Raw genomic sequence first — 18,467 nt, 5'->3', positions numbered from 1 at the left:
TAAATTAAACAAAAGACTATTAAACAGAAGTAAGAGGGCTTCAAGATGCTAACAAATTTTACAGTTTGCTACTTTTTAAAAAGTAGATACTATTTTAGTTTCTTGCAACTCCATAAACACTGAAGTGACAAGTATTGTACCACTTGATTTAACAGCAGCCTAGAAGGAATGTAATACTGTGTTCATCTTTATTATGATCTAATTTATATAAATTATAAGGTTTCAAATTAGTACTGTTAATACAACTTTTTCTAAACAGAGCTTTAGCCTTGCTGAGTAAATAGGAGGACTTGTCTGCACCCTGTTGTATCTGAGGTGGAAGACAGCGATGCCAGAGTTGTTAAGCTTCAAATTGCAGTTTAGGAGCCCAGGATTTTTGTGCTGCTGCCATTTCCATACTTGAAGCTGGATCCCCTTTAATGTTGTAGCTAATCTATGTTGCTGTTCTTAAACCAGCTGTCTAACTAAATTTAAGTGAAGCTCAAACTCAGGTTAAGTAATGTGAAAGTGAAAACTCTGTGTTGCTCTGTGCACCAGAAAGATGAGCTGATAGCCTTTAAAACTGGTAATTTTTAAGTGGTGGGTTTAAATGTTTTATACTCCATTAGGTCAACAAATGACTTGTAACTAATTTAGTTTGAGGAAGCTGCTGATATTGGGAGATCAGATCTGGCACAGCCAAAGCTCTTCCAAGCACTTTCTCCGTAAAGAATAAAGAAAGCTGTTGGTGTAACTCAGAGGGCACAAATGTATGGCCACTGGCAGCTGGGCCAGCTGGCAACAGGCTGATCTCAATCAGTCCCAGAGCCCTCAGAGTGGCTCAGGTGCTTGAACTCTACAGGATAATTTCTGCTTAAACTCTGAAACTGTTCTCATTGTACTTAACAGGAAAAACCTAGTCTTTTACACTCAAGGTTAATCATTAGCTCTTTCATTCAGCAAACAAAATACATCCATTTGGTAGCAATTTCTAGTTTTCAGTACAACTGTGTAGGGCAGATGGCCTAGCCTGCAGCAAGAGCTTAGGGAAATAAGTTGATTCAAGTAAAAGGAGTTAGGAATTTGGGAAGCGAAGGCTTATTCCAAATTATGTTCTAAAAATCTGGTTTCCTATGGCCCCTTAGAAGTCTGCTGGAAAGGGGCCTTATTTTTTATAGTCTGCCCTCTTAAAAATAAGTCAACAGTCACTGAAAGTTAGGAAAAGAGCATCTTGGTTTGAAGAAGAACATATGAGGATTTTGCATTTTTCCCACCTATTTTATCTCACATTCTGCATGAAATACCACTTACACAATTCCAAGGAATAAGTTCTGAAGAAAACCAATTATACTATTTCCCACAGCAATGCTTAATATGCAAAAATTGCTTCTAAATCTGCTTTCCAGGTCATCCTCCTTTTCTTCACACTTCCATTTTGACTTTCAATGAGGTAATTTCACCCTTAAGCTCATTAGTTTCCATAGGAAATGAATTATAAAAAATGCTAAGTGTGCCGTATGAGGTTTAACATCAAAGACATTTCTAGACAGACCATGAATATATGTTGAAGCTGTATTTATCTCTGTTGGGTATTCTTTTCAGTGCTGCTGAGTTTCAGTTGCTTTCATTAGGTAAGTGTTGGCTTAGGACTTACCTTTTTTTTTTCCTTGCAATCCAAATTAATCTTTAATCATTTCGAATAAATTCTACTGACTGGACTGCTAGAGTCAAATGTGTTTTGTTAGGGCTCATGTGCCACCCTCCTGAGGAAAAAAAACCCAACAAAACAGTTTTGAGTAGAAAGCTTTGTAACCAACTGCTCTTAACAAAAAGTTAGAGTTCTAAAAGGAAACCTCAGCTCATGTTTTGCTACTAAGTTATAAGTGGATTTTTATTGCTAAATGCTATTCTGAGTCTTCCAAGTTAGGATGTATTACCTGGATGTTAAATCTGTTGTTTTCCCTTTGAGCCTCCATTCCCAACCAGTTTAAGTACCTGACAGTAAGAACCCCAGCACACCAGATTCTTGTCAGCTTGTGAAGCTTCAAGATTTTACTTTGAAGCTCTGTTTTACAGTGAAAAAATAGGTAATGCCCACATATTTTTGTCCTATTTAGTCTACCTAACACATTGGCTAGAGAGCTTTACTAGTATATTCCAGAATAATTCATTTAAAAAAGAAAAAAGGTGAATATTACTCAGTTTTGCTGAAAAGAATACTTCTCTTTGCTAGCTCCATAATGTTTTCTGACATTTTTTCCCCATGCAATTGTGATTGGAATGATTTTGCCCCCTCTTTACTGAGCATTTGGAGTGCTTATCCCATTTGCTGCTTGGTTACAGAACACAGAATTGCACAGCAAACCCTGCACTGCACGAGGGTAAAACTGAATCCAAACCCATGCATGAGGGATGAGGTTTTCTGTCATTAAAAGTGGCAGCACAGCTCTTCAAACTAATAATAGCTGTTAGGAACAAAATAAATGCCACAAGTAATACTATTTAAAAACTAATCCTAGTCAATATTTACAGCTGAGAGTATTAAAGTGCTTTATTCCACCCAGAGCTTTCAGAATTTCTTAACTCTGCACTGTGACGTTTTTGAAGAGTTTGGGTAGAAGCTGGCTGTGTTCCTGGGGGAAAAAAAAGGAAAAGATGAGAACTTCAAAACAGTGGCTTCAGCTGTAAGAGGAAGAAAATATTTTATACATTCTTTGAAGGTACAAGACAAAACACAAATACCTTGTTAGCAGTTAACTTTAGTGATCTGCCTAAACAACCCATCCAAAAAAACCCTCACCAAACAAAAAAACTTCAAAAGGTAGGTCAGGAACTGAAGTCTCCCCTGGGGTACCTGCAGCACCCACCTGCAGGCACTGGGCTTCAGCATCTTCTAGTGCCAGAAGGCATCACCTTTAAAGAGTTGATAAACCAGCCACCTCTGTTCTGAGAATAAGCAGCACTGTTCAATACTGCATGTGCATCAGGAGGAGGGCCTCTCACCACATCCATGTGTAGGTGTGTATATTTGTACACAGTCCATGCTGCAGCCAGGGTGTCTGGTGCAGTCCCGTGAATAACTGGCCATATGCTGCTGCAGCAGGCAGTGATGGAAGAGTGTTCAGGCAGCAGGATACGAAAGGAAACACAAACTCCCACAGAAACCTCCCCTGGCAGCAGTTAGACAAACCTGGTTAGCAAAGTCTGTTCTTTGGTTGCGCAACAGGTAGTGGAAAAGGTCGGTGTAAACAACCACCTCATCTTCGGTCTCACTCGGCTGCTGAGGAGAAATTGGGAGGATCTAAAAAGGAGTGTTTGCTTTTCTGCTCTTCTACCACCACTGGGGTACCCCACATGCTGTCCTCGTGGTCTGAGGCACTGCCCATACAACTCAGGCTTTCAGCAAAACAAACTAAGTGTTGTTACACTGTAGAAATGAGTAGTTAAACATGCTTTTATTGAAAAAGCCACTTTTTCCAGCCCTTCAAATGTAACTATTGTCAATAATTGAACACGAGTACTTTTCAAAAGTAGATTTTAGTACTTCAACCTTTAGAAATCTAGTAACAGAACATTGAATTACGATGTATATGAATTTAATGCAGTAGAAGTTATTGTTAGAGTACTGAAGACTTCTAAATATTTTTTAAATCATAAATATATTAACTCTTCCCTTTGAATCAAGTACCATTAATTTAAAACAACAACAAAAAAAACCCCACCAAAAAAGAACCAACCAACATGGAGCCAGACTTTGTCACTTCAGAACTACTCAACACAGTCTGGAAATAATAAATGCAGAGACTTGTTTGCTGTTCATGTTTGAGTCAACTGCTAAAGGGCAAATGTGTTTTTGCTTCCACTGCTACCAGCTGCAAGGCTTCTATGTCTAGGCAGACATGTAAACACACAGAGAAAATACAAGGCAAAACCTACAGCCTTGTGTTGCATATCTCAGACATTAATAGGTGGCAAATGGAAGCTGTAATAGCAGGTGAAATCATAAATAATTCAGTTAAATATTTCAGCAATCAGTCAAATGCCTTCACATGGAAGGATTAAGATAACTGGATGCACACTGCAGCTAATATAGGGGAAGACTTGTGCAGAAGATTTCTTCCTGACACCTGTTTTATGACATACTATTGCTTTAAAACAATGTGCTGTGTCAGCTGCAAAATGCAGCTTCAGAGGGAATTTTTTCATTTAAGAAAGAAAATTCTAAATTGTGGGACAAACATGCAGGAGTCTCTTGCAAAGATATCACCAGGAGGCAATTAAAATACTGATGGGGTTATTAAAGGCAATAGGATTAGCAGGCTTCCCTTTGGTTCAGTGTTCCATTGAATGCCCTGGGTTTGTACTCAGGGAGGCACAGCCACGTAGGATTAATTCCTAAGGGAAGTGAGCACTCAAAGTTTGCCACACCTTAATTTTGTCTTTCAAGTCTTGCCTGCTAAAGGAAGGGGAATAGTTCTGTAGTCACTGTGCGTTACCAGCAATAAATAGCTGGTGGATATAGGATCAGAGCAGCTGCAAATATCCAAGTGTTGGATGCTGAAGATTATTCCTAGTATTTCAGTGTTTTTGTACACATGCTCCTGTTGCCATGAGGAGTCACTTAATGTGGTGGACTGAGGTGTTCTAAGCCTATGTAGACCTAACAAAGACAAAACTACACCAGACTTTAATAGAACAAGCATCTGGCATTGGGTTGCTCAGCCTGTCTGTAAACTTCTCTAAAGAGTTAGGAGGTGAGATAATCATGGTCTTTAATATTAGAGTTGCTAATGCTTGGTAAGCTTTGTGCTAGACTGCAGAAGTTACGAAACATTTAAGTTTACAAAACTGTATGCAAGCATGCATGATTGAATTCTTACCCTTGGCTTGGCAAGGCTTGGATTGTACAGACAGAGCTATAAACAGAAGTTAACTCAGAGCTCCCAACAGAAAGACTCAAGTGATACCACAGGGAGAGGGGACTGATTTACATTTCAGATATAAACCACGGTGTGACCACCCCAGGTTACTTTCATTCCCATCCCAGAAAAAGGTTTCTGCAGTCTGAAGTACCTTTTCAGAGGATGCTTTCTTGGACAAACTACATCCAAATCTCATGCAAGAGAAGAGAGATGAGGTTAGTGAGCATAAGGGGAGATGGCATTTGTGCTGTGCTATGGTTTGTATCCTTGTAATCTCAGTTCCAATGTGTGGGAAGCAAAGACTGCTCTCACCAAAGCTGCCTCCACGTGACTGCCACACTAAGCTGCTCGGCACAGCTTCTGCTCTGCTCACATCCCTGTTTCCTCTGGGTTTGGGAACTGATGTTTCAATCTTTCCGAGGACATCACTGGACTGACGCTTGGCACAGGGTAGGAGCAGCAGGGGTGTCGCAGTTCTGTGAGATCTCAGTAGTGTTGGAATCTCCACCTGCTGAGCTCTGCTGGTCCCTGGAGGAGCTGGGGGCCTTTCCGTGACCTTTGTATGAAGTGGGGGATTTTGCCCAAAGGGGAAGACTCGATGTGAAGGTGGCAGAGCTGTTCCCCTCTGAAGTCAGAACCACCAGCTGTTTCTCTGGCATGGCTGGAGCATACACAGCATTTTGCTCTGACAGGTGATCTCCACATTGACTAAGGTGTTCTGCTAGGACCAGAGGCTGCTGATCATCCCCTTCTTCAGAAATAACAAAAACTGGTTTGTTTTTATCTGTTTCTACCATAAGCTCCTTTGTTTTTGAACCGTTGACCAAATTGATTTTCAGTGGGTTGGAGCTCTCTAGAAGATTTTTGGGGCTTTGGCTGTTACCTGGAGATGCTGCCCCTAGATGTCTTGAGGGATCCAATGGCCTCACATGTTTGCTGTCAGGGGAACTGGCTAAAAATCCAAAGTAAGGGTTCCCAAATCTGGATTTCTTCAAATTGCAGGAGGTTAGCTTCCGCTGCCTCTGTGCAGACAGAGTGAGGGGGTATGAGGCATTACTGGCAGATGAATCAGAGTAAACAGTCTCTGATGCTCCCTCTATCTCAGTGGCTGAGATTACCTTTCTGGTTGGCACACCTTGGGATCTTGCAGCTGTAGAAAAACCCTGCACAAGATAGTACAAAACTAGTAGACATGCCATGAAAAGCATATCTCCTGAGAAACTTTGATCCCGAGAGAACTACAAGTTAAAATTTGTGGTTATGTTAGAGGTAAGATGCATTCTTTAGCAAAAACCTATGTTATTACCTTAAAAAGGAAGAAACATCCTTTATTAGCTTTGTAACGAGCTTTTGGTTTGATGACTACAGTCAGTGAGACCCAGATATCCCTGCCACACCTACGGATTCCTTGCAGTGCAATTATAATACATCAATTACAATAAAGTCAAGGCATAACCAGGGGGGAAAAAGCACATGTCAGAACACTCAATGAGGTAATCTTGTCTGAAGGCATTTCTCAATGTTCTTCTGGACTGGGGATAATTTCTTAACCAGGTGCTAACTGCTGGAAAATACAGCTGCTTAACATTTCAGGAAAGCCTGGCTAAATTACAATATAATTAGGCCAGAAAGTTTCCCATACACCAAAGAAGATGGACTGAGATGTGCTTGCACTGCAGGACAGAGAGGTGATGCACTGGGCAAGGGTAAAATGTGTCCCATCAGTGAACAGTGGAGAGTACTGGAGCTGAGACCCTGACCTCCACATCCTCCCCTCCCTGCAAGACTTACACTGCTGTCAACCAGCTTTGTGAAGGGGCTGTTGGTGCTCCAGCTACACCATTTTTTCTGTAGCTGTGGTATTGGAGCCAGGAAGTCGTGGAAAGTGCGGGCGCTCCACGTGCGCTGCCTGGGACAGGGATTCTCCAGCTGGACATTCCCCTTCTCAGCAGCGTCTGCCCCTGCAGCCATGGGATGGGAGCTCAGCCAGTCAGACACAGAGGCCGGGCTTGTGACACTTCTTTTAAGGTTTTTGTCCTGGAAAGAGCAAATTAAGATCATTTACAGGCATCTTTCATCAAAACATTTTTAAAACACTTTGGAAACAGGCTGTTAGTGCAAGAGACATTGATTCGGTGGTTCTCAGAGGACACAGGAATGCAACTTCTCCTCATTGCTCTTCCAGTGTGCTGCCTGAAGCTCGCTGGCTTCCCTGGAGGAAAGTGTTACCTTGCTTCCCCAGTTTCGGGTTTAATGTTGAAGTGGGGAATTTCAGTTACATAAGATATAGTCCTGCAAGTCTCACTAAATATATGAAATATCTACAGCTTAATTTTACTGGAAATATTTGACAGATCAAGAGTCATAAACTTCACCGTGTAAGACAGAATTCTTCCACTCTGCTTGGCTCTTGGAAGGCTCCAGGTGTGTCTGTCTGGGGAAATAAAACTTAAGGAGGATGGAGCCCCTTGAAAGAAATCCAGAAGCAAGCAAGAAGAGAATCAGAAGTCTCAAAAATGCACAGTTCAGGAGAAAAGACTGAAGTAAGTGGTGCTCTTTATGCTACGTAAGGGAAGAATTAAGAAAATAAAAAGAATGAAAAATAAAGAAAGGAAATAATCTGTTCTCAGTGTCTGTGGTGAATAGAACAAGAAGCCCAAGAAGTGGAGTGGAGCCAAGGAGATTTGCATTTCTCATTAAAAAATGGTCTTCAGGTGGAAAACATGCTTTAGGAGTAGAATAAGACAGCCAGAGAGGTGTAAAATTGGCATAATCAGAAGGTGAGACCACATTAAACTGCTGTCACCAGCCCTGTGTATGAGCAGAGTTGATCAGATATGGAAATGAACTACAGACAAAAATCTTTTCCATACTTTATAAGTTCTGATGTTGTATTTGAAATCACAATTTTTGTCATTAATATTGATACAAGCTTAGAGCCAGAAAAGTTAGAGAACCCCTGACATTCCTAAGAATCTCCTTTCATTCTTACTAATACTTCACCTGTTATTTAAGCCTCCTGTTACACAACTCTATACATATTTTTAATTTTCAGCTGTGCGAATATGGTTGTCATGAGAAGAACGCAAAATCCACATTCCCAAAGTTTACATAGCCCTTAAAGAGTGTCTGAAATAAATCCCACAGTGTCCTGGATATAAAAATCCTGAGAAACCAGAAACATGTAATTAGTTATTTCTGAAAAACTGAATCTCCCAAGTTTCTGCAAATCAAAGAAACTCTTTAGTGAATGTGTCATATTGGAAATGGATGGGCAGAGAGGCAAGAAATTAGCACTAGATCAGAAAAAGAAACTCAGTAGGAAGCCAGGAGAGGCATCTGGATAAGTTTGTTTCAATATTAAGCTCCTCGTCTAAGATTTTTTTGAAGGAACAATCTTTATTTATAAATTTTTAAGCTGACTGTCTTTTCCTCAGAGGCCTCTTCAGGCTGTCTTAGGATTTATTATTCTAATATTATTATAAATACCTCCAAACTGGTGTAAAAATTAGCCACTGGTTTTGAGATAGATACTCAGGAAGTTACTGGGATAATGAACAATGTATTTTCTAGACTTCTGAAAATGTTTTGTCAAGAAATGTTTGTTAAACTTCCATGATCATACTTTTTACTCAAACCTTTGCATCTGAAATTTGCAGTGTCTGATCAGAAGTCAGAGATCATAGTCATAAGTTAGCCAAAGGGTGAATGATGCCTTAAACCAAAGGGGATTTAGAAAGCCATGACTCTCCTAGAGGACACCTGGAAGCCCCCCAAAAGCCATCCCACCCTCCATTTCCTCAGGCTAGTCTTGAACTGTGGGGGTTTTTTGCTCTCCCAGCTCTTTCCTCATAACACAGGACTGGTGCCTTCAAATAGGTTTTAAAAGCTGCAAAGCAAAAGCCAGCTAATCACTGGCTCAGGCCCAGCAGAGCTGAAGCTCACACTTGGTGGGCAGCACAAGAGCAAGCAGCCAGACACAATTTCTCAGGGAAAAGATCAGGCTAATTTTTTTAATGAAAGCTCCTTATAACTTGCTTTGTCTAGTCAAGCATTTTGGGTGAGGTGAGTCTGCTGGCATTATTTAATGTACTGTGAAGGCTCAGGATTTCACACATCTTTTCACATGGGGATAACTGCTTAGCTCCTGCCAAGGAACGGGCTATGCTCCAGTGGATATCTCATCCCACTGCCTAGTGCTGGGCCACAAAGCCATGCACCATATCCTCTGTGAGGCCTGGAGGCTGGCTGCCCAGCGGCATTTCACACCCTAAAAATACACATCTAAAAATTCAACTGTAAACACGTTTAATATCCAGGAACCCTGAGTATCAAGTGGCCTGGTGAGATTCCTGTTTGAGTGCAGGTTTGTAAATAGTCTGCTGTGCTCAATTTCCACACCCCTGGAGAGGATGGGCTTCAGCTGTGGGGAAAGGCCCAGGGCTTTCAAAAAGGCCCTGCCGTGCTTCCAGGCTTGGTGTTCTGTTCCTTGAGGAATGTAGTTGGGAGTATTGTCTCACTTGAGTGCTGCATGGATTTCACTGAGGTGATACTTCCTGAGTTAATAATGTGTTTAATTCTTCGGGTTATTTTCACTGTTTTAACACCTTTTTTTTTTTTTTTTTTTTTTTTTTTTTTTAAAATAAATGCCCTCTGAAGATTGCTTGCAGAAGCAATGTCAGAATAGAAATGGGGGGTTTATGTGTATTTTTTCCTTCTGACGAAAGTAGGGGAAAAGGCGCAGGAAAATGGTTTTCCCTCCTGCCTAAATGCTGGATGTGTGTGGGACTGCCACCAGGTGAAGCTCTCTGCACTGGAAAGGACCAGGAGTGCAGGTGTTTGTTCAAGGGTGCCCAGTCTGGGTACAACTCCCAGTGCCTTGCTCTACAGAAGGTAAAGTTCAGGCAGGGGAAGGCTCCAGAGCTGTTCTCCCTTCTTTCCCTCTCTCTGTTCATCAGGGTGGCCAGCTGGAGGAAAAGCTCAGCACGTGTCTTACACCAGTGTAGGAAAATCCTGACCAGCCTGGCCTCCTGGCTAATTTCCTAATCAAGTGCAGGGATACAGAATGCTTTTGTTTTGTAAACTGTGACAGAAGTATTACACAGCCTGTCCTGGGCTTGTGAGTTCCTTGTGCTGGTTGTTTATCCTCTTGTGGGAAAAAGAGAGGGCACTGGAGAAGAGAGTATTGACCTGGGAAAGGCTTTAGCAGACACTTGTAATGAATGTGCTCTGTCTGCACTCACTCGAGGTTGAAGAGGTGACAGCCAGACCTGAGGCTTCTGAGCTGTCATCTGTTCCTAAACAAATAAAGGACCAGGAGTCCAGGGGAAAGAGCTAAAATAAGAGAGAACCTGCTGAATCAATTCAGGTTTCTGTCTGTGAATTTGGAAGGGCCCCAGTGCTTTCACTTGAAACCACTTGATTGTTTTGGAGCCTGCACTGTTAATTTTCACATCAGCTTGGTGTGACACTTTCTGCCAAGCTGATGAGCTGAGTAACTTCCCTGTTCACTTGGAGTGGTGGGCAGGAGTAGGTCTGACTCCCAGGCCTTTCAGTTGCTACCAGTGATAATTTTAATGGAACATCAGCTTTGCCAATTAACACTTCTGCAGGCTGGTCCTACTGCCTGCTGGCAAACATCTGCATTGCTGTCACAGCCAAGGTAGAGTTCTGCATTTGCTCTTTCCAAAGTTGGGAAGATACTGGCTCAGGGGATCACAGTCCACATCATTTGATGGCAGCTCAGCTTGAGGGTTAGGAGAACTGCCTGGTTCAATCCCCGCCTTTCTAGAAAGTCAGCATTAGGCATAAATGGACAGGTATGACAAGTGCTGTCCAAGAGGGACAGCCTGTGGCTTGCTAGAGATGTTGAGGAATGTTCCTACCTGTATCCTGTAGGTGGTAAAGCTCAAGCCACTGGTCCCAGGTCCAGCAGAAATTATAAACACTTCATCACTCCCAGTCTCAGTGGTCACTGCAGAGATGGAGGAGGGCACATCTGGGTCAGTGTCCTGAGGAGACCGTTCTGTGCTGCCTCTGCAGGAAGTGACTGAGAAAGGAAGAAAATCAATAAAGACTGCTTGCAGGTGTCCAAAACATCTGTTTCCAACTCCTCCATGACAAACCCTCCTCCTTCCATCCCTAGACAATCTAGAGCAGGGCTTTGGCTGGCTGTTGCACCAGCCAGAACAAAATTCAAGTCAACAGTTTGTTTTCCTGAAACTGCAAGCTTTTAAAAACAAAACAAAAGAGGAGAGGAGAAACACCCCTGGGTCTGCTTTCTAATAAAAACAGACATGAACTGAAATCCCTTGTGTTAAACACACGAGGTTGTGCTGGAGATCAGAAACTTGCAGACTTGCTCAACTCATTATTTATTTTCATTTACTCATGCCTGCTAATATTGGGAGCTGTGCTTTTTGGTTAAACCCCAGTGATGCTGCTCCTACAGGCAGCCTGATGCTCCAGGGACTGCCACGGAGGGGTATGTGTGTCTGCAGGTGTTCCCAAGGCTGGTCATCTGGTCCAGGCAAGGACAATTCTGGCCACAACTTCCTCAGGAAGGAGATGGGAAACTGTCGTGGCTAGGAGCACAAAATTAGCTTTTTATGGAGAAACCCTTGTGAGAGCTCAGTGTGTAGTGGCTGATGGTTCACTGGGAAATTGATGGTGTATCATAACACAACATAAAGTCACTCCCTTTTGGCCTTTTGGCCTTTACTAACCAAATGGGGCACTGGGACAGTTCATGTGTTGTGACACAAAATTGCAGCAAGTGACATTCTCTGCATCTTGGCTGGGATGCTCTTTTCTGGAAGCACACTGTGAGGTAAATGTCACCCAAAGCACCTCCATCCACAGACCCACAGAAACAGTGAGCTCCAGGAGTTAGAGTTGACCAAAGTCAATTTGAGCCTTGTAAAACACATCCTTTCTGGACAAGGTTAGGCCTGAGGCAGGTGAAACTCTTCCCCAGTTTATGGATCTGTGTAAGTTGTTTGTAGCAGCCTGAACCCAACACATTTGCTCTGCTAACCCAGTGTCTCTGCAATGCCATGAACTGCAACAGCTTGTGTTGGCAGCATGCTGGAGCTGTGCTTGTGCGAGCTCCTTGCCAGGGGAATTACCCTACCACGGAGCGGGGAGCAGCAAGGGACAGTCCCCACAACAAAGGCTCTCTGCTGTGGAGTAGCTCTCCAGCTGTGCATGGGCAAGACAGCAACAAGGACTGCGGGGAAGAAACGATCTGATGAACTGGCCCAGGGCTCCGGGGTGCCCTGACCTGCTCCGGCCGAGGCCCTGCACTTACCCGCCTGCTCCCGGCTCACAGAGTGGTTGTTGTTTTCATTCTCCCGACTTGGCACCACCAGCTGGAGCTCATTGATATCGACAGTGGAGTTCTGGATCCTGTTCTACAACTCAGAACATGCCCCAGTAAACATGGTCAGATAAACAGTGCAACAGCCAATATGAAAGAGAGAAACAGAAATTGCTGAAGCCATTAGCACTAACCTCCTGGTCACTGCATGCGTTGGATGAGCTCCTTTTGGGGCACGTTCTCTGCCTGAAAAGGAGAGACAGCAACAACAACAACAAGCCCTTGAGTGAGTTAAAGACCCACAGCAGGAAAGTTCTCGGCTCTGCTCATCCTGCAAGGGGAACCCAGCAGGTTATGAGCATCCAAAATACTTGCCAAGACTCAAGGCAGCAAGGCCTGTAAACAAAGGGAGAAAATTGTATGCTCATGTGGTGGAAAGTCAGCTGAAGAAGAGAAGAACCTGTCATCTTCTTCCCATGCTCACTGCAAGAGCAGGAACAGAGCTCAGACCTCTGCTGAGTCCCACCAGGCTCCCCCCTGACAGCTGTTCTTTCACAGCAGTAACTGAATAGCAGGACTGAGATCCCTCAGTCTGGGCAGTGACATCGTTCTTATCCTGCTAGACAGAATATTTCATCTGCATAGCTCATTCTGCATACTGGGTTATATTTAGCAAGCAGAGAGCATCAGATGCCGTTCATTTGTATGACTGTTTCACTGAAAGACAGTGCTGTGGCAGATGATTATGGGATGAATGTGCCCCTTGGCTGAAGGGAGACACATGTCCTTACCCATTTTTTCACATTTTTATTAAAACTGAGATTGTGAAACAACTAGTGTTACAAACTTTTGAATGAATAAGACTTAAAGATATCACAACGGAAGGCTGGCACTGATGGACGTGATAATGATTGAAACAAGAGTAGTTTGTGTTCAATGGCTCTCCAGGGGACAGTGCAGACACAGGGGAGCATTAGGCACTCACTGATGGGATGCAACCCAGGTTATTGCAAAGGCAAATTCTCACCCCCAGGTGATGGATGGGCAGCAGGCAGTGATTGGCAGGGCAGCTTGGGTGGGGAGAGATGGCAGCACTGAAGGCTTGATGGAGTCGCTGTACACTCAAGGGTTGGGAGGTTATGCAGATGCAAAATGCAGTTGCAATTCATGGGTTGCAACCATACAGCAAAAGTTTGACTGCACGGGACAGGATTAAAATTAAATAAGGTGGATGTATCTGTTGTTCTTGAGGCTTGGGAAAGAAAATAAAAAATCCCCCATTACTCGAGCCAGGTTTCATGGCCAAAAGTAATTAGAATTATTGGCCAACTAACAACTGAAGCTTTCATTCCCTCCCCAAGTAGCAAACAAAAGCTGCAGTGTGGCAGAGACTTGGAGTTTCCCCAGAGAGCTTTGCCCTGGCTCAATGCAAAGAGCCTGAGCAGATACTGCTGATGACTTGGTGCATTGGAGTGGCAGTGGGTGCCAAGCCCATCCCAGGCCATTTCTACTCCTGGCAAGGCAGAGCCAGCTACTTTTAGCTGAGCAAGAGCAGCAGATAGAAATGGGGAAAAAAACACCAACAGCTAAACCTGGTACCAGAGGAATAAATAAAGTATGAAGAGAAAAGAAAGTGGAAGGCAAGTTTACGAGGCCAAGAGCTTCCAGGTTACTCTTGGCATCCTCTGCAGTGCCCAGTCCAGCCAGGACCATGTCCCTGTGCCTCGGGGGGCTGGTCCCAGATCTGAGTGTGCTGCACTGGTAAAGCACCATCATTTCCCCCTTCAGCCCACCCCGTGCCACCCTGACATTTTCTGCAGTGAGGACAGACTGTGGCTAATACACTTTTGACACCTGATTTCAAGCCTCTCTTCAGGACAAGAAGCATAAAATAGAGCTTGATGGGCTCAACCTAAAAGAAGTTTAATGCTTAGTGCTTGATGGTCTCAGCAGTCTTATTCTGAGCTGCACTAAAAACCCACAGCTGGGACGTGTAGGCAAGTTCCAACCAGTGCCAGTGGTTCTGGGGCAGAGACCAATATCCTTGAAGCAGTTACCACAGCAAAGAGGGAAAAAAGACTCTTCCAGTACAACACAGGCGAGGTAACTCAGCACAGGTCATGGCATCACTTCCACCTGGTCTCGCTTAAGTGCTTTAAGTCTGACAAGAAACAAAGCAGTGTAATCAAGGCTTCCCAGGAACAGCATGCAGGGAATACAGGAGGCTGGGACAGTAAACACCCTTTCAAGATGCTAAAGGAGTAGGGGTAGTCTCTATTTATATTCAGTCAATAGCTGGCTGAGGTATAGATATCTTCTTTATTAAAAAAAAAAAAAAAAGAGTTGTAGAGCAATGAAGAGGCATAAATACCAGTGTTAAAAGAAGCAAGCCTAATCCTGTGCTGTAGGACCCCATAGGTAGGATGTATTCCCAGCAACCAGAACATACAAACATTGGTGTGTGGGGCTGAAATCCTGTGGAAGTTTTTTTTCTGCTGGTCAGCAAGAGCAGAAGGTTATTTTGTAAACATCTGACAAGCAAAAAGCCAAACTGTGAATGTGAGCAGCATGGCCTGACTTTCTAAACAAGCTTTGCAGAGGAAACCTCAGCCAGTGGAACCTCAGATTGCCGGTGTACTTTTAGGGTTGAATAATACTCTGCTTCATGGATTGTTACAGTGAAATTAAATAGGGGTATTGGAGCAAGAACAGCCTACTCAACATGTGTATCAGCCCAGACTGCTACCATAGCAAAGGGAGCCTGTTTCTGTCTCTTTTGAAGATTGGCAAGGGTATAAAAATAAAGTATTTGGTATCTGGAAGACATTTTCCACCAGACATTTTCCTTTAGAGCTAGCAAAAAAATTGTGGTCTAAATTAGTGTTCTGCGAGCTCTTTAAAAACAAAAAGGTTAGTTAGATGTAGCACATGCAAGTTTAACTCTTACAGCTATGAAAAGCTCAGACCCTGAAAGCAGGAATTTCTATATATACAGCAAGAGAGATGATATTTAAGCTTCACCACTGTGCCTGTGTTCTCTGGCACCCAGTGTGATGGCCTGCATTTTGTGTTTATTCAGCCAGAGCTAAAATGCAGCCTCCAAGAAGGACAAGGAAAACCAAGTTCCTCTGTCAAACCAGCCTCAGTGGCTAGGGGTGTCTGGGCAATCCTGAGACCTTTGGGGTTGGAGGATGCACACTGGATGAGGCAGGGGATGCAGGAAGGGAGAAACCAGAGCAGCTGCATGATGGCTCTGGAAAATGAACGCTGATGCCAACACCCAGCCACCACTGTGGAGCCCTACAACGGACAGTGTCTGTTTCAGTTTACCTGATGTTTTCATTGAAGTCAAAACATTTGAAAAATAGTGTTTATTTTGACGAAAAACCTGGGGAGTATGGGCTCTGTTTTGAATTTGTTGGAAGGGAGAGAAATAAATCACTGTTTCTACAAAAATGTTTTCACTAGGGAGTTAGAAAAATGCAAACATATGCTGGGGGGGTGGAGAAGCGTTCCTTGGATAGATATAGAGAAAAGAAATATATAAAAGAAAAGCAATTGACTGGAGAGGCATGCTTGTGTAACTGTCTGGTTTTAGCCATTTAACTAGTCAGCATCAGGACCTGGAAATCCACAACCCAGCCTGACCATCAGCTCACTTGACTGGATCGTTTTGGATTGCATTTGGGAACAATGAGAGGTACTGCAGCATGGCTCTGGGCTCTTCCCCAGAATCACAGGGATGTGCAGATGACTTCTTAACACACTGAATGCATGGGATTTAAAATGTCTGCACAGTCTCTTGGATAAAATATGCTACAGATGGGAAAATATTTTTAAATCTTAATCCTAAGTGGTAATACCTTGGTTATTATTTACTTTTCTTCAGAGTGCTAGTGATGGTTAGTTAGAGTCAAACTGCAGGACCTCTGTGAAAAGATGCAGTGACTGTCAGCTCAGCCTGCTCAGGAGCCTCAGGGAAGGATGATCTTTCTGTGCTGATTTTGTCCATCAGCCAAAAGGCACCGCTGCCATTGAAACAAAAAAATGCCCAGGAAAGTCCTGACCATTTAGGTATTTCTGCAGGAAAAAGAAAATAAATCTGGGGTACAGGAGCTGTAGAAGTAGGAAAGAAAACTGAGGAGCCCAGGGCAGGAGCAGTGAGCAGCATTGACTTCCTCTGTACCTGCTCTGTTACCTTTGGAGGACAGCAGGAGTTAGCAGAGCAAGGGAAATGTAACATTTTTCTGGAAATGTAACTCTTTTCTGGTCTTTTCCCTAGGGATAATATCACATGCTTCCAAGGCTCTGGTGTGCATCACCTTACCTGCAAGCTATGCAGAGGGCAGAGAGCAAAGCAAGAGCAAAGACAATGATCCCTGTAGTAATTGCCAGCATCATCATATTTTCCTTCCTCTCCTGCCTCACAGCATCCACAGCATTGGGGTCAGTGATGTTCCTGTACTCAAAGAGCATCGCAAAGCCTCGGCCCCGGTCCGTGGTGGTGATCAGCTCCACAATAACCTCAACCATTTCCAGAGATGAACCAAAGACCATGGTCTTGTTTACAGGGGAATTTGGCCCACAGAAGCGAGAGGAAAATGTGATGAGATCAGAAACATATAATACATCATGGGGACAGACATCCACTGCTGACTGAGGGCTGGAGGAGATTTCCATGGGCAATGCTGTTGAGGGAAGAGTCCAGCTCTCTACTGTGACTTCATCTCTCTCACTAGCAGTTAAGTGGGCAAGCAAGATCTTCCCTTCCAAATCTCCTGTTTCCAGGCCACTGGTATTTTGCCTCTGCATCGAGGCACTGCCAGCCACAGGGAATGGCAGCTCCTCTGGGTGAGCCTTGGTAATCGCTTTGGGTTCCTTCATCTGCTTCCACTGGTTTTCTTCAGATGCTTGTTTGGTTTCATCTTTTTTTGAGATGGTTCCTGGAAGTTCATCCAGGTGACCAGCAAGGTCCTTTGACTGGTCTCCAGTGCTGCTCAGATTCTGAGCCACCTTTGACATTGAGGTCTGGAGAGAGGGTTCTGTGGTATGGACAGCGAAGTCCAGGTTTTCCTCAAGAGAAGGCATGTCCTTATTTTCTGTTGTAGCAGGGGCTGAAAAGCCATCCCAGAGGGCTGGAGTTTCACTAGAGCTCTCAAAAATGTCAAAATCAAATATTTCCAAGATAAGATGGGTTCTCATGGGAATGAAGAACTGCCAGACGCAGTGTGTCCCTGGGTAGTAGTTGTTTGGAAAACCTGGTGACAAAATCAGGCCTCTTTCCATTGATTCCACCACTGCACCACAGGAATAATACACCTGGGAAATAAAACAAAGAATCTTACATCTTGCCATAGATCACACACAGGATGCAGTCTGCCAGACTGATGGAAGTACCTGCTCTTTTCTTTCCCTTCAGAGACAGGTTTAAGATACCCTCAAGACAGGGTAATTCATTAAGCTTGTGCAAGTCTCAGCTCCTACTTTTGTGGAGCATCAATCTAATATGGAAAACCACTCTTAGAGACTATGGAAGTGTATATTGGATGGTCAACCTCCAAGAGAAATATAACCCACATAAGTAATTCACATAATTCTCACTTCCTACTACTGATAATTTGTGCTGTTGGCAAACACACAACTTTTTGACCACACAAATATGTTGCCCTAAACAGTTGGTTGTGTGAGAAAAATCTTAAGAAGCTAAAGGAAAAATGTGTCACAGCATCTCAAACTCTGTGTTATTTTCATTACAAAAACATTTTCATGTAAAAAAGAAACTTTGCATTGATGATCACCCATGATTCATCCAACCAACTCATCTTCTGTTTCAAGGACATTCAGCCTTATTTACTTCAATAAAATAGCCTGTTTTGATCAGGCAAATCGTCTCTTTTTCAAGTGCAAAGCCTCTCAAAATAGTGACAGTAGATACCAGCTCTCACCAGTAAACCAGCAACCAACATGCATTTTACATAACACAGCAACAGTTCCATGTAAAATCTGCTATTTCTTCCTTCTCCACAAATTGCCTCCAGCCTCCAAGGAGGAAGGAAGTCCATAAATGGTGGCACTAACCACCACTCTGTGCCTCTCAAAAGGTGCACAAGGCCGCTTTTGCACATCATATTTACAACTACCTTCTCCCAAAGCCACTCTTGGAGCCTTTTTTCAAGATTCTTTCATAAATTTGCAGAGCACGGAGCCCAGTCTGCGCCTTGGGCAATTGCTTTTGAAAAGGGGAAAAA

At 43.4% G+C, this 18,467-nt stretch overlaps 1 protein-coding gene across 3 annotated transcripts in view; it reads right to left on the bottom strand.

Annotated features, from left to right (window-relative positions):
- Positions 1–3,415: 3,415 nt before the first annotated feature.
- Positions 3,416–18,467, bottom strand: part of LOC121667727 — a 31,877-nt gene continuing 16,825 nt past the window's right edge. For all 3 annotated transcript variants that reach the window (XM_042034692.1, XM_042034693.1, XM_042034694.1), the window contains exons 2-7: positions 16,547–17,538; positions 12,414–12,465; positions 12,211–12,313; positions 10,787–10,950; positions 6,693–6,938; positions 3,416–6,064 (exon numbers count right to left, since the gene is read on the bottom strand). In XM_042034692.1, coding sequence (XP_041890626.1) covers positions 5,327–6,064; positions 6,693–6,938; positions 10,787–10,950; positions 12,211–12,313; positions 12,414–12,465; positions 16,547–17,538 — 2,295 coding nt within the window. In that variant the 3' untranslated portion in view covers positions 3,416–5,326. The remainder of the gene's footprint in view (positions 6,065–6,692; positions 6,939–10,786; positions 10,951–12,210; positions 12,314–12,413; positions 12,466–16,546; positions 17,539–18,467) is intronic.

Source organism: Corvus kubaryi, unplaced genomic scaffold, assembly GCF_017639235.1.
Source record: "Corvus kubaryi isolate FWS band 111438036 unplaced genomic scaffold, C.kubaryi_AGA036_p1.0 37382, whole genome shotgun sequence".
Taxonomy (NCBI): Eukaryota; Metazoa; Chordata; class Aves; order Passeriformes; family Corvidae; genus Corvus; species Corvus kubaryi.
The sequence above is the reverse complement of the archived record's forward strand: the minus strand, read 5'-3'. Positions and strand labels throughout refer to the sequence as shown.